The sequence below is a fragment of the Mauremys mutica genome, chromosome 21 (assembly GCF_020497125.1).
Source record: "Mauremys mutica isolate MM-2020 ecotype Southern chromosome 21, ASM2049712v1, whole genome shotgun sequence".
Lineage (NCBI taxonomy): Eukaryota > Metazoa > Chordata > Testudines > Geoemydidae > Mauremys > Mauremys mutica.
Genome location: NC_059092.1, coordinates 8,516,975 through 8,542,315, shown reverse-complemented (window position 1 = coordinate 8,542,315; position 25,341 = coordinate 8,516,975). Strand labels below are relative to the sequence as shown.

The window sequence follows — 25,341 nt, the reverse complement described above, 5'->3', positions numbered from 1 at the left end:
TCTGGGGGGCAGGAGGGTGTGAGGAATGGGGGGGATGGGCGGAGGGGGCTTGGAGTTCCTCACACATGGAGTTTATATTGCATGGTCGAAAGGCAAACATCCAGAGCTCATGGTTTGTGACTGGAATGTGGATGCCTTCTCTCTCTCTCATCCCCCCACCCCGTCCCGCTGGGGCTAGGTACAACAGCAAGCTACACCACCTGGTGCTTGGAGGCGCCTGTGACGTGCCCAGGTGTAACCCCCCTCGGGTCACCGACAGACCGGTCTCTTTGGCAGGGTTTCTCCCCCCCGGCGCTCTGGCCTGTTGTACGGCAGGTGTATTTTAAAGGCTTCACCGGGTCTCCTAGCAATCCCCCCATGCGTGGACGTTGGCTGCTCCTCGCTCTGTATCATGGCAGGCGGATGGCTCTGCGATGGGAGTCGGGAGGCTCCTCTCCTGCCCTCGTGGGACGGGAGAGCAGCTTGCCCAAGCTCATTTCGGCGGCTGGCGCTGGGTCGTCAACAGCACCTGGCACCCACCCCCTTCGTCTTTCTAACTAGCGGTAATGAAAGTTGACACCACCTAATGGGCCTGGGCTAGGAGATTTATCACTGCTTTAATTTCACACTTCAGAGGGCCCAGGCTTGAGAGAGGCGTGAGGAGACGGAGCGGTTCCTGAGGCACGGTGCCCAGCTGCCTCACCGCTGCCCCTGGGACTCTGTTGGGGTCAGGCCCTCGGTTGCCATTAACTCAGCACTGGGCACCTGGGGAAATGTGTCTCTGCTGAGGCCCTGCTCGGCCAGGTTTCGGGGGGATCCCGGCTGCAGGCCCCCTCTGAGCAGCCCTGGGGCAGGGTGTGGGGGAGATGGCGGCATGCAGCCTTTAGAGTCAGTGAGTGAAAGCTGCTGGATCAACAGTCCTGGACAGCAAAGGCCTCTGTTTAGCCCCAGAGACAGCCTCCTGCACGTCTTGGCCTGCCTGCCCCGGCCTGGGGGGGTCCCCTTTAAGTGAGAGAGGGGAGCTCAGTGTCTTCGGCCCATGCAACCCCCAGTGCTTCTCTCAAGTCTGGGGACAATTGATGCTGGTTTGAAACCAGCAGCCCTCTCGACACAGGCCACAGAGGGTGACAGACCCGGATTGGATTTTAAGGGTCTCAGCCAAACCCCTCTGCGGTCAAGAGAGGGGTCTTTTCACTGACTACAGTGGGGGTGGGGACAGGCCCACAGTGGGAGTCCACGCTCCAGTGTCTGTCCCTGAGCTGGACTGGGCAAGCTTCACCCAAACTCATCTGGAGGCAGGGAGCTGCCAGCAGTGTCTAGGCAGCTCAGAGCAGCATGTCCCTGGGCTGCTCTTTCCTGACTCCTCTGTAAAGGTGAGGTGTAGGGGGGTGGATACTGCTGGCGACAGCAAAGCTGAATGCGCCTAGGCTGTGCCCGCTTCCCTGCTGCTTCGCCTCAGTCCTCACCTGCAGCATCACCTGCTATTGCAGTCCACACGCCGCTCTGCCTGTGCACCTCCCTCCTGCCCTGCCAGTCCAGTCCTGGAGCTCCCCCCCAGCTCCGCCATACTGATCCCCAACAACCTCTGGAACACCCGTCCTGCCCCTCCTGCAGCTCTGCCGGGGCACCTCAGTCTTCACCTGCAGTGCTCTGCTCTGGGCCCAGCCACCCATCAGGGGGCAGGTTGAGGCCTCCCACCTCATTTCACTGGTGGCCTGAAATCGATGAACCCAGGCCTCCAGAGTGGGAAGACTTTAGCGCAGTGCTGGCTGCAGGCCAATAGGGGAACAGCATCCCCCTTGTCCCTTCACTGTGTTAACTCCGTCAGCTGAGACCGTCTAGCTCATTGCTCATGTAGTTTAGCCAGATAGGGCTGGAGTGCTGTGGCAGGGCTAGGGAGAGTGGAAGACATAACATGGTGTTTGATCACAGGCCTCGCCAGGGAATTTCAGGTTGCTGTCCTTCCGAGAGATGAGCTTAAATAATTCTCTGTGTAACGTCAGCTCCCATCCTTTGATCAATCCATAAAAAGGGGGCAGGTTGGTTTTTTTTTTAAAGCCTTTGAAATCAACATCTCTCTCTTGCTGCTGAGCGTCTCGTGGTTGGTTGAGGAGCTCAGTTGACATACAGCGCATTAAGTGTCTCTCTGCCAAGCCGGTAATCTTTGCCAGGCTGGACTTTCAACTGAAAACCAAAACCACCCAGGTCTCTGTGCTTATCTGAGCAGAAGGAATCCGTTTGCCTGCTGCAGCGTGGGGTGGTAGGGAGGCTGGAGGGAGAAGGGAGTTAAACCGTTGTGAAGCCAGCCGGCTGCTATTCGTACTGTGCGTGGGGCTCCCCAGGTAGATAGCCGAGTTAGACAGGAGCTCTGAGCTTTTGCTTGCCAAGCCAGTACAGGCGGAGCCCTGAGCCCGTCTTCAAGGAACCGCGCAAAGAGCTGTCCCCTTGTTACTGGCCACATGGCTGTATTCCGTCCTCATGGGGGGCTGGAGGCTCTGTCCTGCGGGAGGAGGGTCCTGCTGCTCTCGGAGAGCCAGGTGTGGACTAGGAGCAGTCGCCCTCCAGGGTCCCCATCTTTCCTGTGCAGAGTGTGGCTCGGGGGGCTCAGGCTCTGGGGAAGATACCGAGTGCGAGCAGGACCGCTGCCGGCAGTACGGGGGCTCGTGGGACGAGGACGTGGAGGACGACCGCTGTGTGTGTGACTTCACCTGCCTGGCCGTGCCACGCAACCCGGTAATTCCCCCTGCCTGCCTGCCTGCCCCTGGCTTTGGAAGAGAGCTCGGCCTAGTGAGGGGCTCTCTGCAGCCTCTCAGGCTGGAGGTCTCGCAAGCCCAGCCTGGCTCAGGGCATTGCCGCTCTTCTAACCCCGGCCACAATTGGGTGGGGCTGTGGAAATCCTAGTGGGCAGGTGGGGGGGAGAAGTTCCCCCAAGCTGTCCCAGACTCACAGGGAGGAGGTTCTTGTTGTATCCCTCCTGGCCTGTCCCTCCTTCCCTCATCCCCCTTGTCTCAGCACAGCCAGCCCCCTTGCTCCCCAGCCAGGGCTCTGGTCAGAGCCTTTTCCCCGCCCAGGGGATGCCAGGGCTGAGGGACCCGTCCTGCAAAGCCGGCTGGCACACGGCCCATCCCCCTCAGTAGCCGTTATTCCACCTGGGCAGGATTGGTTAGTGCCGGATTTAGAATTCCAGCTTCCCTGCCCAGCACTGGCCTGGGGATGGGGGCACCCCGTGGGGCTCTCCACTGCCGAGAGGCGTAGGCAGCTCTCTGCCTGCTGGAGGCTGCAGACAGTGATCTCCCCCCCCACCCCCAATCCGCCGAGCAGGTGTGCGGCTCTGACGGTGTGACCTATGCCAACGAGTGTGAGCTCAAGAAGACACGCTGCGAGAAACGCCAGGACCTCTACATCACCAGCCAAGGAGCCTGCCGGGGTGAGTCTCCACTGAGGTTTGGACCCGGCTAGCATGGGTATTGGCCTTTAGCCAGCTCCTGCCTCACAGCATCCCATGCTCCTCTGCCATTTGTCTGGGGTGGCAACAGGGTCCCTTCTCTACCCTTTGGGCCACCACAGACAGGCTGGAGACTTTCAAGTTGCTAAACACCGTGTGTTACTTATTGGGTCCCCTCCGCCAGGTCGCCAGTACAGCCTCATGCAGCCGCATGCAATCAGTAGTAAACATCCCCCTTAGCCTGCTCTCCAGGGAGGGAGGAGGCAAGATCTCACCCTCCTGGGATTCTGCATCCCCTGGTCCCTGCCAGCCTCCCCCCTGGCACTTCCTTCCTGTCCTTTAACTGTTCCCACCCTCCCCCGCAATTAAAGCTACTCCGGGGGGGAATGGCTAGTACTGCAGTGAGCAGAGTACTGGCTCAGCTCTGGGTTCCTAGCACTGTCACACCGACCAGTGCTGGGATTCAGACCCTGGGCTAGCAGGGGCTGTGTCAGCCTCCAGCCGCTCCCTTCCCCGCAGCATAGGGAGCTCCTCTGCCTTGCTGCGTTGCTGGCGGGGGCCAGCATTAGTTTGTTGGTACCAATGCGGTGGCTGAGCCATTTTGTGCATGTTTGCTTGCCTGCATGCTGCTACTTGCATTGGGGAGGGCCTGGAGTCTGTCCCCCTGCCCTAATGCAGGGCAGAGACCAAGGGTGTTTGTGCAGGGAGGACATGGACAGACACATCTGCCCGGATTCCGTGCATTTGTTATATTGCCCTGATGTAGCCCGGTTACAGCTGCGGTTCCCCGTCTGCCCAAGGTGTGACCTGCGTCCCTCCCTCTCTCCGTAGTTATTGGAACGCCTCCCCCGCCGCTCCTGGTTCTGCACTGCAGCCAGACCATCTATGGATGTTGTCCGGACAATACAACCGTGGCCCTCGGCGTGGGCTCAGCTGGCTGCCCAAGTGAGTGAAGCTTGGGGGGAATTGCTTGGAGACAGTGGGGTCCTGGATTGTGAATCCCTTGGGGACAGTGTGGCGATTCAGATCGCAGATAGTGGGGAAAACTCCTCTGCAGAGGATTACTCTTCTGTCTGACCCTGTAGAGCAGTGGAGCTCAGCCTTTTCCACGCCCTTCTCCCATGTTGTAACAGAAAGAAGTTTTGGGGTCTCCTTCCCATCTAACCATGGGAAAGGAAGGGTGGGGAGAACCTCCTCAAAAAATCTGTTGGCAACCCCCAGGCTGAGAACCTCTCCCATCTCATATCTGCCCCATTCCAGTGCCTCCACCAGACATGCCAGATGTCTCCAGAGCCCGCAGCCTGGAGCACACCCACCCCCGAATACAGAGAGAGCCGCACATCTCTGCGCACACGCCCCCTTTGCCTTCTAAATTCCTAGTGCCTCTCGTTTTCTATAAAGCGCCAATTCCGCTGCCCTAAATCTGTGCGGGGAGCAATGCAAGAGGGTTGCTCTGAACTAGGTGCCCCAAACCTCCCTTCCTCTCTGGACAAGGACCAAACCCGGCGTGAGCTCTCGTGGCCTGCGCAGATGGCAGCTGGCTCCCGGTGGAGCCACGCTCGGGAAAGCCTTGGCAAGCGGTTGCCTTGTTTGTTTTCTCTAGGTTGCTCGCCATGTGGCAGCTCAAGGACGGGTAGCAGCGCCGCTCTGCCGCCTGTCCTTTTCTTGGATGGTAACAGACGTTTCTTAGAGCCTGAGCCAGCCTGGTTCTGAGCCCCCACATTACTGGGAGCTGAGGGTGCTCAGTGCTCCCAGCGGCGAGCCCTTCCCGAGGGCGTCTTGCGCCATCTCAGGGGGTTTAGGGCTAGTTCTTGGGCTGAGCTGGGCAAATATTGGCCCCAGCCCTGGCCCCAGAGTACGAGACAGATCCACATCCTCCCCCCACCGGTAGGTCCTTCGCAGCCCACCCCAGTGCTGACTGAGAGGTGACTCTGCGTCTCAGGAGGCTGAGTTGATGAACGCGTCATTAATATTTATTAAATAATTACCGGAGTCAGGGCTTTCAAAGCCGGCGTGTTCGGAAAGGCATTAGCCATATATTAACAGCTGAGGCTGTGACCGACTGTTAGGAAAGCACATTAAACTGCGGAAATATAGTTAAAGCCGTGTATGGGCCTGGCTAATGCACGCTTGATGGGGATTTAGTGTCGTTTAATGTGCCATGTAATTTAATAAGCAGCGGTGTTCTGACAGACTCTCGTGGCACGGGGTCACCCTGGGAGGGCTTCAGCCCGAAGGGGCCAGCGCATGGCCCCGCTGACTTCTGCCTCTGCTCAGCCGATGGTCCCAGCCTTCGTCGCCCGCGCGGGAAGTTCTCAAAGGAACCCCGTCGTGCTTCCCCCCCATGCTGCCCCTTGCTCGGAGTTCCCCGTAACCACCCACAAAGCCACCTCGTTGTCCTCCCGCAAACGTTTCCTTGCCTCCAGGCATAGGCGCTGACTCCGTGGCTGGAGCACCCACGGAAAAAAAACGGTGGGTGCTCAGCACCCACTGGCAGCCCCACAGGTCAGCTCCTCCCACTCCCTCCCTGCGTCTCTGCGGATTAGCTGTTCTGCGGGGTGCAGGCGGCACTGGGGGGCAGGGGGGAGGAGCGGGGACAGGAAGAGGTAGGGGGAGGAGGCGAAAAGAGGCGGTGCAGGGGTGGGGGCTTGGAGGAAGGGGTGGAGTGGGGGCGGGCCCTGGGAGGAATGGGGGTTGAGCACCCCCCGGCAACTCGGTAAATCAATGCCTGTGCCTCTAGGCCTGCAAAACATGACGCCGTTTAGAGAGCAGGTGTGGCAAGACCGCCCCCTCCCGACCCAGGGTCCCATTGATTCCCTGTGCTACGCCATCCGCCTGTCTCTTGGGGCAGGGACGGTCTTTTTGTCCTGTGTGTGTTCAGTGCCCAGCACAGTTGGGTCCTGTTCTGTGACTGGAACACAAATTATAATGGTCATCCTCTGGGTCAGTGACCGCCCCCCTCACACACACACACACCCCCTAACCATGGCTGGGGCCTCACGCCCCCTTCTGGACTCCCGCATGGTATCACATCCCGGGGGAAGCCCTGTGTCCAACTCCTCTTCCCCTTCGCTTCCACCCTTGCCCTTGAGCTGGCGACGGGAGCATATATCTAAACGTAATCACCTGATGCAAGTGACTTTCTCTATTCCCCACAGCCGGGTCTGGAGATAATGATTTCCCCTTATGGCTCTCGCACATCCTGGGAAGTGGAGGAGGTGGGACACGACAACTGCTGGCCTCTCTTCCCTTTCCTGTCCCCTCACCCTGGATATTATGGGGTATCCATCCCTCTCACCCCTGCTTCCCAGGAATACAGTGGCCTCTCTCGCTTTCTCTGGATCTCCTCCCTCATTTTAGAAAGAGAGAGGAACGATAGATGCAAGCAAAGTGAGCACGAGTAGCTTGAAGGTTTTAAGACGATGGCCCCATGGTCAGTGGGGGGATTTGAAGGGGAAGGGGTTTGGTAGGGGCAGAGGGAGGGCACATTGATCAGCGTCCTGGAATGCGGTATCGCCTCACCTGAGCGGATCAGGTCGGCCCATGCAGCCAGGTTAAGGCCCCTCCTGTTTCAGGCCCTTGCTGATTGCTGCTAATGGGACTGAGGGTTTGCTCTCTTTGACTCTCTCAGGCACCTGTCAGTGTTACCCCTACGGCTCGTATGGGGGGGCCTGCGACCCCACCACCGGCCAGTGCTCCTGCAAGCCAGGGGTGGGGGGCTTGAAGTGCGACCGCTGTGAACCCGGCTTCTGGAACTTCCGTGGGATAGTCACGGACAGCAAGAGCGGCTGCACCCGTGAGTACCGGGGGGCGCCGGGGAAGAGGGTGCCTGGGTAGAGGAACCCACTGACCACTTGTGTTTATCCTTCTCCTGCTGCCCTACCACAAAAACAGTTGAATCCTAGGTGTTCCCTGTCTCCCTCTGAGAGACCTTGACCTGAGTCACAGCAGATCTTAACTAGATCCCGCTCATGGGAGGAGAGCCCAGCACAGGCCTCCTTAAATAAAACCGTACAGGGCTCAGGCTCTCGGTATTTCTGCAGTTCTCTGAGGCTAGTTCTTTGGGAACACGTCTCCAAACTGGAGCCAAGCATTCTCCAATGCTGCTGCATCAGACCCAGGTGTGAAATCACACTCAGGGGAAAGGGTTGCTTCCACCGTCTGGGGTGACATGGAATCGGGCCAGCACAGGATTCGGCAGGCTGGCTGCCCAGTCCATGGCAAGGGAACATCAGACGTGCCCTTGAATCCCTGTCAGAGTCTGCACGGCCGATTCCCAAATCTGTGCCGACATCACCGGCAGTGCCCCTGTACAAACAAGGAAGTAAACAAAAAAAGCCATGTTAATTTCAAGCTCCATTGGAGACACGAGCCAGAAAGTCGATACGTGCCAAATAGGAAGAGGACAGGCTGGTCAGGGAAAGAAGAGTTATTTGGAGGGGATTGCAAACAATAGAGATGTGATTCTGTCTTTCTCGCTCTGTGAAATGATAGCGCTCTCTCTCTCCAGAGTGATAGACGTGTGTCGTGCTTCCACCTGGTCTTAGGTCAAGGGATTGAATACGAGGCTCAGGCTCTGGGATTGCAAGCTCACGCTTTACGATGACAAGCAGTTAAACAGGATGCAGGGGGCTTTGTTGATTCAAGCACAGGCCTGGGAGGTCAGGACTCCTGGGTTCCACTCCTGACTCTGGGAGTTAGTCTTTGTCTAAACATAGACACAGTAGCTGGGAGGTGATGCCAGAAAAGTTCAGACTGGAAATAGGATGCCAGTTTAATGGGGAAGGTAATTGGAATAGCTACCCAAGGGCTGTGGTTAATTCTCCACCACTCGGTATCTTTAAATCGAGATAGGATGTTTCTTCTAAAAGATCCTCTTTAGCGCAACCACAAGCTATGGGCTCAATGCAGGAATTAATGGACATAATCTCTGGCCTGTGGTATGGAGGAGGTCAGACTAGATGCTCATGGTAGCCCCTTCTCGCCTTAAAATCTACAGCCAGACTCTCACTTGCCATAAGGGTCCTGTACACAATGCTGGCTATGGAGATTTGTAGTGAAGGTAAACGTAATTACCAAAGTGACCTTCGTGTTCATGAGAATGAGGGTCCGTGACTGTAATGGTAGGAACAGGAGACTTGGGATCCAGCACGCCTGGGTTCTATTCCAGCATTGGGAAGTATAGTGTAGGGATTAGAGACTAGTACGGGAATCAGGACTCCTGGGTTCTTTTCCTGATTCTGCCCCTGGCAGAACTCCAGGACTGTGAGCAGATCATGCCTGGTAAACAGGAGAAGTGTGAGACTGGAAATCAATGGACCCAAATTGGTGTACAGGAAATTAAGCCAAAGTGGTGGACAAAATAATGACAGGATGGGGTGTTCCAACGATCACTCCCCTTTGGGGATCCCCACAAGGGACTCTGGAGGGAAACTTTTTCCTTCCCCACTGTTTTTCTTCTCTTTCCTCTCCCCCTCCTTTTTCCTTCTGGCTAATGAGTCTGGCTTAGCCAGCCAAGACTGCCGATTTGGCAACACTGCTTTAAAACTGTGACCAGGGAGGCAGCTAAAGGCAATGCCCTCAACAGCCCGATGCTGTTACAAGTTTGCCAGGTCTCGGAGTGACTAATAAAACCGTGTGTGCTGTGCCTGGGTTTGTCCAGCAGTCAGGTTGCAAGGGAGCCAGTGCCAGAGGCAGAAGCTGCATTGCCCGTCTTTGCTGTTCTCTTTTCTCCCCGTTTGAGTGGGTTTGTCTTGTTTTGTCTTCAAGAAACAGGATCAGACTTTAGCAGCAGCAGCAGTTCCAGCCCATTTCAGCTAAGCCCATTTCACAAAGGACAGTTATTCCCGTCTTTAAGACCATCAAAAAGACTCTCAAATGGCAGGGGGAGGGGAGTGTTCCTCTCTCCGGCTAAAAGGGAATAAGGGACAATGTTAAGATACAAGCCTTATTTAACACCGTACATTTCAGAGGCTTTAATTGTTGACTCTGGGCCTGCTTATTCCATTGAAATTAATGCAGCTGGGGGGTAGGAAGGTTGAATTCATTGGCGTGTGCAGGTGCTCAGCTCTTCTGGTGGAAGGTGCTAGAAAGGGGAAGGCTCGCGGTCTAAAACGTGGCAATGTTTGTTCTTTGCCTCCCTGCTGCCTCCTTACCAAGCTTGTCACTGCGACCCGGTGGGCTCGGTGCGTGACGACTGTGAGCAGATGACCGGACTGTGCTCTTGCAAGACTGGCATCACCGGCATGAAATGCAACCAGTGCCCCAACGGAAGCAAGCTGGGGATGACAGGCTGCGAGAAAGGTGAGGCGAGGAAGCCACTTAGCCAGTGGCTCCTTTTCCTTGCGGAAGCAATCTTGGGTCAGTTGTGATGTACTGGCTAGCGGGTGCGCAGCTACCACTGCGTTCTGCTGACCCGTTCCCACGTGTGGCATCGGTCGCCCCTTAGCGGCTGACCCGGAGAGGGGACCCAAGTCCGAGTGCTCATGCTACCATAGAGAATCTCTTTTCACCCAACTGCCAGGTGCTTATTTCTTTGGAGCAGCAGGTCCTGAGTCTGTTCCCATCCACAGCCTTGGTGTCTGTGCACCCACAGACTCGCAACAACAGATTGTCTCAGGCCACTGACCTTTAACCAGTTCGGAGGGGCCAGGCTAGAAGTCTGCCTTGTCATCCTCGGTGGGACCAGTTGAATCTTCGGACTAAGCTGGGCTTGTTTTGCATCCACGACCGGAGCAGAGGGACACCGTATATGTGTATCACTCGTGTGTGCGTCTCTTTCCTTCCTCTCGCCCCCAGATCCCTCTGCGCCAAAGTCCTGCCGCGAGCTGAGCTGCGAGTTCGGGGCGTCGTGCGTGGAGGTCAGTGGCTTTGCCCACTGCGAGTGCCCGTCCCCGCTGTGCGTGGAGGCCAACATGACCAAGGTAAAAGGAGGAGGCAGCCCGGTGGGGCCGGGGGCCAGACGCCAGGCACTTGTGCATTTAGCTGGCTCAGCCTTGCTGGTTTGGAGCAGGAGCGCGTGTGGGACTGAAGCCCGGCGTTTCTGCCGGCTGCAGGCAGGGCCGCTCTGCTCAGCGTGCAGAGAGAGATGATGTTGCCAGCTGTCAAAGGAGCCCGTGGGAAAGGCCAGGATTTCTCTGATAGCCTCACACGGTGCCTCTGGGCTCCTCCTTTCAGGATTCGTCTCCCAGGGTCTCCTCCCAGCAGGGAGACACAAACAGGAGTCTCCCTGGCCTTCAACCCTTCGGTGACCATCTAAAGAGGGAGGTTTATTTTGCACATGGGGCCTGCATCGTGGGTGGGGAGGGAGGAGAAACCCTTGTTTCAGGTGGGCTCTGCTTTACAGAGGGGATGATGAGAGGAGGTGACGATCTCTCCAGCTGCCCCCACTCTCCATTGCCCTTCCTAGGTCTGTGGCTCTGACGGAGTGACCTACGGTGACCAGTGCCAGCTGAAGACCATTGCGTGCCGGCAGGGGCAGATCATCAAGGTGAAGCATGTTGGACAGTGCCATGGTGAGTCTCTCCCCTCTCTACCACTCCAGACAGACACGTATGGGCCGTGCTTAGCCCGCTCCTCTCAGCATGACTAAGCACCTAGACAGTAATAAGGGGATAAGTACCGTTCAGCATGGATTGGCCAAGAACAAATCATGTCAAACCAGCCTAGTATTCTTCTTTGACAGGGTAACAAGCCTTGTGGAGAAGGGGGAAGTGGTAGTTGTGACAGATCTTGACGTTAGTAAGGCTTTTGATACTGCCTCACATGACCTTCTCATAAGCAAACTAGGGAAATGTGGCCTAGACGAACCTATTATAAGGTGGATGCACAACTGGTGGGAAAAGCCTACTCAGAGAGTAGTTATCGATGGTCAAGCTGGAAGGGCATATCGAGTGGTGTCCCATGGGGATTTGTCATGGGTCCAGTTCTATTCAATATCTTCATAAATGATTTTGGTAATGGTATAGAGAGTACATTTTTAAAGCTTGCGGAGGATACCAAGCTGGGAGGGGTTGCAAGTGCTTTGGAGGACAGGATTAGAATTCAAAAGGATCTTGACAAACTGGAGAAATGGTCTGAAATAAATAGGATGAAATTCAATATGGACAAATGCAACGTACTCCACTTTGGAAGGAACAATCAATTCCACAAATATAAACGGGGGAATGACTGCTTGGGAAGGAGAACTGCGGAAAAGGATCTGGGGTTTATAGCGGTTCACAAACTAAATATGAGTCAACAATGGGATGTAGTTGCACAAGAAAAAAAAAAGAGCAAACATCGTTCTGGGATGTATTAGCAAGAGGATTTGTAAGCAAGACACGAGAAGTCATTTTTCTGCTCTACTCAGCACTGATAAGGCCTCCACTGGGGTATTGTGTCCAGTTCTGGGCACCAGGCTTTGGGGAAAATGTGAACAAAGTAGAGAAAGTCCAGAGGAGAGCAAGAAAAATGATGAAAAGTCTAGAAAACATGACCTATGAGGAAAGATTGAAAATCTGGGACTGTTTTAGTCTGGAGAAGAGAAGACTGAGGGGGGGACCTGATGATAGTCTTCAAGTACGTAAAAGGTTGTTACAAAGAGGAGGGTGATAAATTGTTCTCCTTATCCGCTGAGGAGAGGACAAGAAGCAATGGGCTTAAACTGCAGCAAGGGAGATTTAGGTTGTACATTAGGAAGGCTTCCCAACTGTCAAGGTAGTTAAGCACTGGAACAAATTGCCCAGGGAGGTTGTGGAATCTCCGTCACGTCAGGTTTGTAAGAGCAGGTTAGACAAACAGCTGTCGGGGATGAGCTAGATAATACTTAGTCCTACCTCAGTGCAGGGACTGGACTAAATGACCTATTGAGGTTCCTTCCAGTCCTACATTTCTGTGATTTTTATTACGCCTCTGGGTGCAATCTCTGGCTGCCTCCCTCTTTCCCTCCCCCATAGACCCAGCCCTGCCTCCCAGAGATGAGATCCATGGCTCCTGTCCAATCCATCCCTCTAACTGCCTCCTCTTGCTGCTCTTTCAGAATCCATCACCCACATGAGTCACACCGTACAGCCCCTTCCACTGCCCACACTGCCCCTGGACAAGCTCCTCCACCCCCCGCCTCTAAGGCTTACCACCCGGGCCCCCGACCCCACGGAGACAGCCACCAGTTCCCTGCTGTTCGAAGCCAGGCCCATTCCTAGAAGCCAGCCTGCCACGGTACGGGTGACCACCGCCCGGCCGGCAAGCACCCCCTGGACCACCCAGGGGATCCGCAGGACCACCATCCGCCCCCTCTCCACCGCTCCTGTGGTCCTGGCCACCCCCCCACCTGCGTACTCGGAGTCTGGCAGCGCAGAAGGCAGCGGGGACCCAGAACTGGGCAGCAGTGGGGACCAGGAAGCCAGCGGGGCTGGCTCTGCCGGTAAGTGCCCTCTGCTCCGGTTCAGTAGTCGCGTGGTGTCCAAGCCCCTGCTCCCACCACTTCTGCTTCCTCCTCAGCAGCTGTTCTTGAGCTGGCGCTGCCAAAACTACCCCAGTGCCAGCTCTCAGCCCCCAGCCCAGACCTCCTTGAAGGCTGGTCTCAGCATCTGCTTGGGGGAGGATTGGAGCTGTGAGACAGGAGGTGGGTGCTGGCGAAAGATGCTGCCTAGGCAGCCTGGGGGTGGGGAGGGAGGGTCTCCCTCAGCACAGGTAGGAGGCCTCTAGTCCCCCGTGTGGTATCACCAACCTGCCCCCTTCCTCCCCTCAGCAGGGGCCACCTCGTCGGGGGAGACGTCAGGCCAGTCTCCATGGCCCATTCAGCCCTGGGTTTCTCAGCACAGCAAGGGGGCTTTAGTAGTGAGGAGGGCTGCCTGCTAGCACCTGGAGAGTCACCTGCCCGTCCATCTCCCACAGGCCACCAGGGGCCTCTCGCTGGGGCTGTGATGGGGCCTCTTGGTGGGGGGCAGGGGGAGGGTCCCGCCTCTCGCCGGGGCTGTGACAGGGCCACAGGGGCTCCTGCCTCTCGCCGGGGCTGTGAGAGGGCCACAGGGGCTCCTGCCTCTCGCCGGGGCTGTGAGAGGGCCAGGGGGTGGTGGTCCCACATCGTGATGGGGCTGGAGGGGGTCCCGCCTCTCACCAGGGCGGTAACATGCCCATGTGGCCCCTAATGCCATGTAGGGGAAGAGGAGCCGGAGGAGAGCCAAGTGACATCCACCCCCGCCGTTGAAAGAGCGACGTGTTACAACTCCCCTCTGGGATGCTGCTCGGATGGCAAGACGGCAGCTGTTGACGCAGAAGGAAGCAACTGCCCGGGTGAGTGTGGGCGCGACAGAAAACCTCTTGAGCTACAGCGAGCGACGGCTGGTGCGGGGAGCTGCTGCCCGCTTGTTTGGCGGGGTGTCTCTCCCAGATCTTCACTGGTAGCTGGAGGTGTAGGCGCTCGTTTTGCCCTACATAGGCCCACATGGCCTGGGATGATCGTACATGAAATAGCCTGGTGTACTGACCTCCCAGGCCTGTGTCTTTGCCCAGGTTTTGAGGTGTGATGGGGGTGATTAGGGCTGATCTTGGTGGTAGCGAGGACAGGAGGGGGGCGCTGCCTGGGTTTCGATTTCGTCTCTGGCTAACGACCTTTTGGTTTGCGGCTAGCAGCCACAGCCGCTGGCTCAGTGTCTCTGACATGGCCGTGTTTGGGGTTATGGCCAAGGCGCCTGGGAGCTCCTCTTTCCATCGTGTTCTGCCCCCTGGCAGCAGGCACCGCTCTCGCCAATCGGTGCGGCTCCTCTCTCGCTGAGTGAGAGACTCTGTGAGTTTCCTTCTGAGCTCATCCTGCGCCCAGAGGGCATGAGAGCTGGAGTGCACATCTCTGGAGCCCCAAACACACGGTCCTGATACGTGCCCTTGTCGTCCTGCTCCCGAGCTTAGTAAACCAGGTCCCCTCCCCATGCACGTTCCAGGTGGGTTTCTCCCAAGGTTCTCCTTGTCGTCCTCCCCGACACTCCCTGCGGTGGGGTTTCCAGTGGGATGCCCCTTTCTCTTTGCGTACAGTACCCCCATCCCCATAAGGAGGTGCAGTCCCTCCATGTACTAACACCAGTGCCAGGAGGTTGCTTCCTGCAGCTCCCTGTGCACCCCCATGGGACTCTCTGGGGGGGCTGTCCCCCTTTGCAGGGCTCCGTGCTGTTTCCGTCCCCTTCCTCTGATTTCTGGGTGGCTTGGTGGGATCCCTGCAGGAAGTGCCAGACCACAGATCCCCAGAACCTACAAACAGGCTCCCCGGTTCCCTCCCCCAGCCAAGGAATTCTCCTCGCCAGGGGTTCTGGTTCCCTATGGACTCCGTCAGCTGCCTCTGTGTCTTGCATGCACATGTCTGATCCTGCCTTATTGATTGTGTCCTGCTCTGGCTAACGTCTTTCTCTTGTTACCCAGCCGGTCCAGGGGGGCTGCTATCCGGGCCAGAGTTCAGAGGAAACCGTATGGTAAAAGCTGCCATCTCTAGCCTGGTTTTTGCCATCTGACCCACCTGCTCCAGCAACCTCAGATACTAATCCTCCATAACCATCAAAACTAACCCAAGCCCTGGCACTACCCACACACTACATCCACCCCCGCCAGGGACTGAACGCTCCGCTCAGCTGTTTGCTGCCAACCCCCTCCCAGCTAGCCAGCTAAACGAGTCTGTCTTGTTTCTTCTTGTTGCCCCTCCTTCCCGTAGCCACCAAGGTCTTCCAGGGAGTCCTCATCTTGGAGGAGGTGGAGGGCCAGGAGCTGTTCTACACGCCTGAGATGGCTGACCCCAAATCGGAGCTCTTTGGGGAAACGGCCAGGAGCATCGAGAGCGCGGTGAGCCTTGGTCCTGCGTTTGGCGAAAGGGAGGAACTCTCCTGCTTGGCTCAGAGTGTGAGGGTTAGGGATCCTTCCTTAAGCTGCTCTACGAGGGTAAATGTAACCTCGCCCTGTGCAGCACGTGGGGAATAGAACTCGTGACTTCTGGCTCCAAGAACACACGCCTCTGACACGGGAGAGAAGCTCTCTTAACGGCTGCAAGTAACAGGGCTCATCTGTCTCATGAGTGGGCCGGGGGGGGTCTCACACGCTGAGCGACTATGTGACAGACGCACCCCTTCGGCACCACCATGTGTCTACAAGCTACCTGGCTGTGGCAATGCCAGTGTTCCAGTGGCAACCCTGTTCTGCCCACTCCCCCCACGTGAGGCAAAGAGGCTAATGGAGAGACCTAGCACTGGAATGGGTCCAGAACACATTCACCGGGATGTACTTTCCTAGGGCAGGCATGTTTGCGTAGCTATTGGTGTGCCCCTTTAACACATGGACGTATTAGGACCCAAGCGGGGTGGGGTGTGGGGGCGGAACTTCCCTAGTGGAACCTCTCCTTTGGGACACCCTTGTGTCCTTGCCCTCTGGCTGAGGGGAAAGAGTGCGGGGGCTCGGATCCAGCCTGGGTGAGGGCCAGATGGAAGGATGTGTTAAGGCATTGGGCTGGGACTCAGGGGATGCGCATGCAATTCCCAGTGCTGCTACAAACTCCCTGGGTGACCCTGGACAAGTTGCTGCAGCTCTCAAGGCCAGACTTTCAGAGGTATTTAGGTGCCTAAAGATGTAGCTAGGGTTTCAGCGGCGTATGGGAGTCGGGCACCGAACTGGCCTAGGTGCTTTTAAAAATGCCAGTAGGTGCCAATCTGCATGTTTCGGCACCGAAATACCGTAGTAAATCTGGCTCTCCTGTCTCCGTTCCCCGCCGGTGAAGTGAGCATACAGACATTCCCTTTTCCCCACCCTTCTCTGTCTTGTCTCTTTACCGTCCATTGTGAGCTCGTCAGGCAGGGACTCTCTCTCCAAGTGTCTGCGCAGTGCCCGGCACGGGAGGGGAGGTGACGGGGATCTCGGACAGGGGTCTGTGTCGTGCCCAGCAAAACGGGGGCCCGATCTTGCTCAGGGGTCTGCACTTTGCCCAGCACAATGTGGGTGGCCTGGTCTCAGTCAGGGGGCTCTGCTCAGTGTCTGGCATAATGTGGGGAGGGAGTGGAGGGGTCTGTGCAGAGCCTGGCACAAGGAGGGGCCCCCGATCTTTGTTGGGACCTGTAGCAGGCTAGTATAATCCTGCTGCTTCTATTCATAGTAAGCAGAGGCTCAGATGTGGAACCCAGTAGGTGGCAGCAGGGGTGGGAACAGGGACTGCTGGGCTTGGGTAGCCGGGCTCCGGAGGCTGAAGGGAGGTGGGGGCACCCTAACTCCAAGCCACCGTGGCCCCAGTCCGACTCCCTTGCTTTGTGTTTCTCCCCCTTGGCCAACCAGCTGGACGAGCTTTTCCGGAACTCCGACGTGAAGAAGGATTTCAAGAGCATCCGCGTGCGAGACCTGGGCCAGAGCAGCGCGGTCCGCGTCATCGTGGAGTCCCACTTTGACCCAGGTGAGAGCCGCCCCGCGGGTCTCCGCCGACGCTCCCCGGCGGCGCCATCTGCCTGGAGGGGGTGGGAGAGCCGGGGGGCTGGAGCAGCCGCAAACCCAAGGAAATGACACGAGCCGGAGGGCAGGAAAGGGCCTCGTTAAAAACACCGAACGCCGGGTCTTTTGTTCAGCAAGTGCAGCGGGCGCGCCGGGGGGAGGGCTGCGGCGGGGAAGGGAATGAAAAGCATCGGGTGCTTCAAGGGGATGGCGCGAAAGGGAAGAAGGGCGGGAGCTACCCTGTCCTCACGCTGTGCCTTTCCCTTCCTCCTCCTGGGTGTGAGCAGCCACCTCCTACGCAGCGGCTGACGTGCAGAGGGCCCTGCTCAAGCAGATCAGGGCCTCCAAGAAGAGGCCTATCCTCGTGAAGACGCCTCAGGAGGAGCACATCAAATTCATGGACTTTGGTGAGCGCTTTGCACCCTCGGTCTGCCTGTGTCACTCGCTCTCTCTTGTCCTCGGCTGGTCCTTGTCCTCTCTGGCAGGAGTCCGTCCGGCGCACCTTGTCCTCCGGAGGACGTTTCAGCCGCAGAGACCGTAATGCTCGGCTTCGCCAGGGCGGCGCTGGTCTCCGGGACACGCTGGGAGCTGTGTTCTGCCCAGCTTGGGTCCTTGGGAACCGCCAGGCTCCCTTAGCCTGAAAAATCACATCCGGACCCCAGTTCACTGTCAGGTCAGATCCTTGGCCAGCGTGAATCTGGGCAGCTCCCTTGAGTGCTGGTTTACACCAGCTGAGGGTCTGGCCCTTGTCTCCATTTCTTCTCCTACTGCCTGTGCCCGGAACAGAAAACCCCATGTTCTAATCTGCTCGCCCCCGCCACCAACGAGGGTCTGCCGCCCCGGCCATCGTCCTGCCCCCTGCGCTCCCAGGAGGTTGGGTGCCATGTGATACTGCAGCGCAAGGGCTCAGGTGACAGGGCTTGATTGCCCACAAAATCGTCAAACGCCCCATCGCTGCTGTCGCCTGGTAACCGCGGGGCGAGGGGAGTCAGCCGGGCAGCTCCATGGGCCTGAACAATCGATTTCCTATTGATCTGCCAGAGAATAGCCAAGCACGAGCAAGTGTCGATGTCGCGTGCAGTTCAGTTTGATTAGGGAGCATATTTAGTGTGATTAGCACTGACGTACTCCAGTGACAGCCACTCTGCAAACACCCCAGAGAGGCTAGACAGCTGCCAGAGCCACCCACCTGCCAGCTCATGCAGCGAGTCTCCTGATCCCCCAGGAAGAGCTGTTAGTGGGAGGAGAAAGCTATGGGGAGAGAGGTGGCCATGGGAGAGGGGGTGGGTGGGCGGGTTGAGCCATGAGACTGACTTTTCTCCAGCTTTTCAATGCAGTGGAATAGATGGTTCTTCAGCCATCATCTCTTGTGATGGTTCATCCAGGCCCAATGGAGGGCAGAGGATGCTACTTTCTGAATGAACCAACCCTTGTAAGGCTCAGGATCAAGACTCAGCCCCACGGCAGCCCCTGAAAAACCATTAATCTCATGTTACAGGTGGGGAAACTGAGGCGTGGGCAGGTAAATGGTCTAGCCCGAGTTCATTGCCAGTCCTAGGAATAGAACCCAGGAGTCCTGACTTCTAGTCCCCTGCTCTCATCGTTAGGCTCCCTCCTGGTGCGAGGAATAGAACCCAGGAGTCCCGACTCCTAGGCACCTCGCCTCTCTAACTTCTCTACCTCACTCTGAAAGCTGGGAATTGAACCCAGGAATCCGGCTCCCAGCCCTCTACCTTCCCCGGGGCTGCCAGCTGGGTGCCAGGTTCCTCCTGAGGACCAATCCACCCCTTGCTGTGTTCCAGACTGGATTCCCAGGCTGTTCACCACGACCACCACCACCACTACCGCCACCACCATGGCTCCTATCACCACCCGGAGGTTTACCGCCCCCACCGCTGCCCACGTCCTGCCCCCAGAGGCCATGGAGAGGCCTAGCACCAAGATGGGAGAGCCCGCCACCACCAGGAGACCCACCACCAGCACCATGCCGGCCACCACTTGGAGGAAGCCCACGCGCCAGCCCCCCGCCACCAAGAAGCCGGCCCGGCCCTGCGACTCCCACCCCTGCCTGCACGGCGGCACCTGCGAAGATGACGGGAAGGAGTTCACCTGCAGCTGCCCCGCGGGGAAAGGGGGCGCGGTCTGCGAGAAATGTAGGTGGCTCCCTGTCTGTGGGGAGCAGTGAATGAATGCCAGGGGCCTGATTGTGAGGTGCTAAGCCCCAGGAGCCCTCGGTGACCCCAGCTGGAGATGGACGGGGGGCGGGGCGGGCACAGCCGCATGATTCCCAGTGAATAACAGTGATCCGGATTTGTGTTAGGCACAGCCAACTTGCACACGCAATGGGGTACCCAGACCAGGCAGTGTGTGCGCAAATGACTGCAATTAGCCATTTGCATGCACAGTTGTGCGTGCATCATGCGGGACAAACACCTGTCTGGAATGGTCTAGTTATGACGTAGTCCTGCCTTGAGTGCAGGGGACAGGACTAGACGACGAATTGGCCGCTCATTGTCTTTTGCAAATCAGGCCCAAATTGAAAACCATCTCCCTCTTCATCCCCTCTGCCCCCACAACAGCACTGCAGGCTGCAGGAGGCTAGAAATGCCACACTGGAATAGGCCAGTGGTCCCTTTAGCCCCATGTCTTGCTTCTGTTCAGAACAGGAGTGACACTCCCTGTGCAAGGCACCTCCTTAGAAAGACAACAACCTTAGTAAGGGGACGCATCTGGCAGTCATTTCTTCCTGACCCCAGGCAGTAATGCACTAGTGCCCTGCCGCATGAGGATTGTGAGCTCTGGGCGGGTCATACCAGCTAGTGGAATATGCTGTTCTCAGTCTCAGAGGCCAATGAACGCTGGGTATGGTCTAGCACAGTAACAGCTCAAAGTGTTTTCTCATACCACAAGTGGATGCACCTGGGTGGTTCAGGACCTATCCCCCAGCACTCTGTGCTGCTCAGCAACCTACTCCAAACTGGCTGCATGCTGCAGCCGAAGCTGTTCCCGTTTGCTGACAGCCCAGAATGGCAAATCCGTGTCGGGCTGGGGTGCAGGATGGGACTGTAAAGTGTTGATTCCTGGAAATTATTTCCCCTAATGCCGGAAGTTGAAGCTTTCAAAGCCGCTTTTGCATGTGGATATCCAGGCCTGTTAATGTTAATGGGAACTGGCCCTCCAGATCCCTTTGAAAATCTCAGCTGCACTAAATAAGAACGGGGGTGATAAATGTAGCTCTATCATGTGGGATTCAGGGAGAAGAGAGAAAAATGCTCCGGAGGCTGGAGGGGCTGGGTTACGAGGAACGGTGCACGCAGCTCGGGGGGACGGGGTAGCTCTCTGAGTGTGTGAAAGGCATCTCCGACCCGGAGGGAGGAGGAGAATTGAGGGGCACCCGCATGGGTCTAGCTGGGAGCAAAGGGGTGAAATCGAACAAGAGGCAACGTGAGGTAAATATCTGGGGGGTGATGGTAACAGCGAGATTTAAAAGGCTGTGGAGTCATCGCCCTATGGGGGCCCCATCACTTGGGGGCGTTGAGCAGTAGGCTGGGTAAATGACCCGGGAGGATGGCGTAGGGGACGGATCCCATAATGACCTGGGGTGGGGCGGGTGAGGCCTAGCATGCCCTTTCCATCTCTGCCCCCTTCCCACGGGTGTGCAGGGAGGGTGGTGCTCTCGGACTCACATCCGGGGTTGTCTCTCTCCCGCCTCGCCCCGTCCTCTTTCCGTCTGTGCTCACAGCCGTCAGGTACTTCATCCCCGGCTTCGGCGGGAAGTCGTACCTGGCCTTCAAGATGATGAAGGCCTACCACACGGTGCGCATCGCCATGGAGTTCCGGGCCTCCGAGCTCAGCGGGCTGCTGCTCTACAACGGGCAGAACCGGGGCAAGGACTTCATCTCCCTGGCGCTGGTCAACAGCTTCGTGGAGCTCAGGTGGGTGCCCCTAGCCATCCGCCTGGGCCCGTCCCCCATCGGGGGTTACTCGGCGGGGAAGGGAGAGGAGCAGCCTGGCAGCGTGAGCAGGGACCCAACTCCCCTGGACGTTCCATGGGTTGCTCAGTCATTGAAAGCACAGATTCGTCTGTCCCTTTTGACCATGCGGGCCCCTCTGTCCAGGGTGCCTCCCAGCCAGGCTGTCCTCAGGCATAGCCTCGCCAGCTCCCGGCTCTCCAGGTCACCCGACTGCAGCTGAACAGCCGTCTCTTTACACCTGGCCCAGCGAGGTTTTGCCTCCTACAGGAACACCCCTTTGGGGGCTGATGGGATGCAAAGCACTGGACAGCTACAGCAGCAGGGGTCTGAACCCAGCCTGATCCAGGGGCTGGAGTGGTGGGTGGGAGAATGGGGCGTTCGTGAGCCAGTTGTTAAGATCTTGAAGGAAACAAACACTTCTGCAAAAAACAAAAACAAAAAACCCAGCAAAACCCAATGAAAACATTTGATTTTCAAAACCTGAACATTTTTGGGGTGTTGATTTTGGGAGTTTGTGCTCCTCCCCCTTTTCTAGTCCCCGTTTTCTACAGGAAAAGGATGGAGAGAAAGAAGAATCCAAAAATCAAACCTTGTATGTGTTGTGGGTTACAAAAGCCAAAATGAAAATGCTGTTTGAAATGAAACAGTGGCCGGGGGGGCTGCAGATTCTGGACAGTTGTGTGTGCGTGTGTGGGGGGGGGGTCCTTGGGGAGGCCTATGTAATGAGTCCAATTTGCCTACCCTAAGATTCCAGAGCCTGTCTGGTGTGTACGAAGATCACATCACCCACCACTGAAATGCAGCCACCTCTGTGATGGGAAGTGGCAGCTGGGATGTGGTTGCAGCATCTAATTGACAAGCTGTCCCAGCACCACTTTTCCTGCAATAGCCACGGCGCCACCCCAAGCCCACTGCCCCCCTCCTCCATTCCAGGTTCAACACAGGATCTGGTACAGGCATCATCACCAGCAAGGTGCCCGTGGAGCCTGGCAAGTGGCACCAGCTGGTGGTGAACCGGAACCGCCGTAGTGGCATGCTGTCAGTGGACGGGGAGCCCCATGTGAACGGGGAGAGCCCGAGCGGTACCGACGGGCTGAACCTTGATACGGATCTGTTCATCGGAGGGGTGCCGGAAGACCAGATGACTGTGTGAGTAGTAGGGGAAGCTAAGTCTGCCCGTAGAACTGCTGCTCCCAGGGTCCTAGCGCTTTCTGCTGGTGCAGCCGTAGAGGGAAAGTGAGGGGTTGAGGCCAGCACTGGAGTCCTCTTGGGAGCAAAATCTGGGGTGGTCTCAGAGCTCAGGGGGCTGGGGGAGCCCCTTCTCCCGGGCAGAGGGGGGAGCGGGTTTGGAGGGGAGGATCCTGGCCTGGAGTCTCTGCAAATGAGCCCAGCCAAAGCCAGGCTACTAGCACAGATGCCACACGGCCCGTCGCGCCCTGGCCCCGCTGTCTCTCCTGAGCGCTGCCCTCCCGTCCTTTCAGGGTGGCAGATCGCACGTCAGCCACCGCCGGCCTGAAGGGCTGCATCCGCCTGCTGGACGTGAACAACCAGATGTACGACCTGCGGGAGAAGGGCAGCGACGTGCTGTACGGCAGCGGGGTGGGCGAGTGCGGGAACAACCCCTGCCACCCCAACCCCTGCCACCACGGCGCCATCTGCCACGTCAAGGAGGCTGAGATGTTCCACTGCCAGTGTCTCAACGGCTACACGGGTGAGAAGCTGGGGGAGTGACACTGGGCGGCAGGGCATCCCTGGGGGTGGCCCAAATCACGAGTCCCCTTCGCCCACCCTAAGAGATCCCACGCTTAGGTGATCATGTCCCCACCCGCGGCTGGAATGCAGCCACCTCTGGGGCGGGACGTGATGGCTGAGTAGCAGTGCACAGCAACGGTGCCCAGTTGGAGGTGAATCCTGAGACCAGGAGCCCGGAGTTAATACTCAGTTGCTCTTACAAAAAAATATATGCCCATAAGTCAAGGCCTCTTGGGTTTTCCTTGACCCAGAAGACAGACCCTCCAGCAGCTTGGCCTGCCCCTAGTGCCAGGCAAGGACATCAGTCCATTGCTGACCCAGCCAGTGCAGCCTCCCCCCAGGTGGATCCGTTAGAGGGAGGCTACAGGGACCGGAAACATTCCTCCCCGGTGCACACACACCTGATTGTACGTGAGCCCAGAGCTTCCAGCCTCACCCCGGCTCCGAGACGCCTCCCTGATGTGCTGCTTTTCTCCCCTAGGTCCGACCTGTGCCGACGAGAGGAACCCGTGTGACCCCAGCCCGTGCCACGTCTCTGCCACCTGCCTGGTGCTGCCCGAGGGAGGCGCCAAGTGCGAGTGCCCCATGGGGCGGGAAGGGGAGTTCTGCGAGGCAGGTGGGCTGCGATGGGCCTGGCGTGTGAGGGGAGGGTCTCTGTGTGAGGGGCACCCCCCCCCCCCCGGCTAAGGGCTTGCGGGGCACAGACCCAAGTGGCTTCTCCTCTTCCCATCTCACCCCCTCTTGTTTTGTGACTCAGTGACGGAGCAGGACCAGACCCGGCCGTTCCTCCCGGAGTTCAACAGCTTCTCCTACCTGGAGCTGAGCGGGCTGCAGACCTTCGGGCGGGAGCTGCAGTAAGTGTGTTTCTCGGCCACAGAGAAGCCAGCAGGGAGGAGGAGGGGAAGTGTGAGAGGGAGGTACAGGGATGGGGAGGGGACTGAGGACTGTTCCTAAGAGGTGGGGGAGGGGGGTTGGTCTCCTCACCCCCTGTGACCCATTCTTCCCACACTGCTAAGTGGGAGGGGGCCCCGGGATGGAAAGGACCCTCATGCAGATAGCCACAGCTGAGCCGTCGGGCCCAGGGAGACCAGAGGCCCTCGGGGCTGGGGGAGGAGGAAGCTGGCCCGTCTGCTGGCCCCGTTGCGTGGCTGAGCAGAGGACGCTGCTGCCCAGGGCTGTCAGGCTGGCTCCTCTTAACCTCTCCGGTGGCGGCAGAGACCTTGCGGTGCAGCCCCTCCGGCGGGGACGAAGGGAGAGACTGTGCCTGGGCCTCGCGTGGCAGTAGCCTGGGGCGGCTGGTTGGGAGGGCGGCACTCATGCCCTCTCTCCCTCAGGGACAAGATGTCCATGGAGGTCGTGTTCCTGGCCAGGAACCCCGGCGGCATGATCTTCTACAACGGGCAGAAGACGGACGGCAAAGGGGACTTTATCTCTCTGGCCTTGCACAATGGCTACCTGGAGTATAGATACGACCTGGGCAAGGGGGCAGCTGTGCTCAAGTATGTGCCCCATGGCTGCTTGGGGGTAGGGGGGGGGTTGAGGTTCCACTTTGGGCTCTCCAAGTGGGTGGGAGAGTGCCCCCTATGGAGGGGGCATTGCCTCGCCAGAACAGGCCCCTAGCCCTGTTAGCTGCTGGGGAGGCACAGAAGGGGACCAAGGAATAGGAAGGAAGGGTTTGGGGGTTAACTCCAGGACCCCTTGGCTCTGGCCCCTCGCTCGTTGGTTTGTGGTGCTCCTCCAAGGAGCAGGGGCAGTGGGAGTGAAAACCGCCAGGCAGCGCTCCTCTTAGCAGGCACCGGGGCCAGACCCACCGCAGGTGGAGAGTGGAAGGTGGGGCAGATCTGCACTAGCCCGAGCTTTAAGCAGCTGGCACGGCCCCTAAGCAAAACCCCAGTGGGGTGGTTGGATCTAGTAGCCAGAATGAACAGGGCTCACTTTAATCGGGTAACCACGCCCCAGCTCATCTCCGGTCCCGCTGATTCTGGCCGCGATTCCCAGACCCAACGGCGATCGTGTGCCAGCACCAGGAGAGGAGACTGGTTTGTCCTGGAGATACATAATGCGGCCCTTTCACCAGAGAGCCGTTACTACTTGTGTACAACGTGCCCCCGCTGTCAGACTCCTCCGCCAGCTTCTGGGAGGGGTTGGGGGTCTGCCCACGAGGCAGCCGTGGGGTTAAATCGGTCTCCCTCGGTGCTTGCTCATCTTCCACGTTAATAATACCGGGCCGGATCCTTACCTGGTGGGAGTCAGTACAGCCCAGCTGATGTCAATCCAGCTCCATCGATGTAGGGCAGCTGAGGACTGGGCCAGTTGAGTCCAGTGCTTGTCACAGACTGGAGCTTCCCTGGGAAGATTGACTGACACATCTCGAAACACTGATGGGCTCCACTACTACAAGGCAGGGTGTCGAGGGGGAGGGAGCGGCTTGGACGTGTCACAGGGAATTGTGCCTGCTGCGTTTCGCCAGCGCGCCCAGCAGTGTGGGGTGAGCCGAGCCCCATTCAGTACTATGGGATGTTGCAGCCAGCTGTTCTGATGGCTGCAGGACAAAAGCCAGGGACGGCTGGGCTATTTCTCTGTCTCTCTGCTGATTCCTCCAGCTGGGCCATCTCCTGTGTGTCGTTGCTGGTTGAGTCTTGGCGGCTCCTCCCTTGACACACAGCTGGAAGGATGGTCTAGTGGAGAAGGCACTGGACTTCAGGCCAGGAGACCTTCCCACCTCTACCACAGCCTCACTTTGTGGCTTTGGGCCTGTCGCTT

At 57.9% G+C, this 25,341-nt stretch overlaps 1 protein-coding gene across 4 annotated transcripts in view; it reads left to right on the top strand.

The window, feature by feature from the left end:
- The window catches only part of AGRN (agrin), a 218,377-nt gene that overhangs the window by 171,983 nt on the left and 21,053 nt on the right, over nt 1-25,341 (top strand). For all 4 annotated transcript variants that reach the window (XM_044996508.1, XM_044996506.1, XM_044996505.1 and 1 more), the window contains 19 exons: nt 2,567-2,712; nt 3,301-3,406; nt 4,256-4,369; nt 7,056-7,220; nt 9,584-9,727; nt 10,223-10,347; nt 10,833-10,938; nt 12,444-12,827; nt 13,565-13,699; nt 15,102-15,229; nt 16,703-16,817; nt 17,140-17,259; nt 18,655-19,005; nt 20,595-20,787; nt 21,760-21,975; nt 22,308-22,537; nt 23,060-23,194; nt 23,336-23,432; nt 23,913-24,077. In XM_044996508.1, coding sequence (XP_044852443.1) covers nt 2,567-2,712; nt 3,301-3,406; nt 4,256-4,369; nt 7,056-7,220; nt 9,584-9,727; nt 10,223-10,347; nt 10,833-10,938; nt 12,444-12,827; nt 13,565-13,699; nt 15,102-15,229; nt 16,703-16,817; nt 17,140-17,259; nt 18,655-19,005; nt 20,595-20,787; nt 21,760-21,975; nt 22,308-22,537; nt 23,060-23,194; nt 23,336-23,432; nt 23,913-24,077 — 3,175 coding nt within the window. The remainder of the gene's footprint in view (nt 1-2,566; nt 2,713-3,300; nt 3,407-4,255; nt 4,370-7,055; nt 7,221-9,583; nt 9,728-10,222; nt 10,348-10,832; nt 10,939-12,443; nt 12,828-13,564; nt 13,700-15,101; nt 15,230-16,702; nt 16,818-17,139; nt 17,260-18,654; nt 19,006-20,594; nt 20,788-21,759; nt 21,976-22,307; nt 22,538-23,059; nt 23,195-23,335; nt 23,433-23,912; nt 24,078-25,341) is intronic.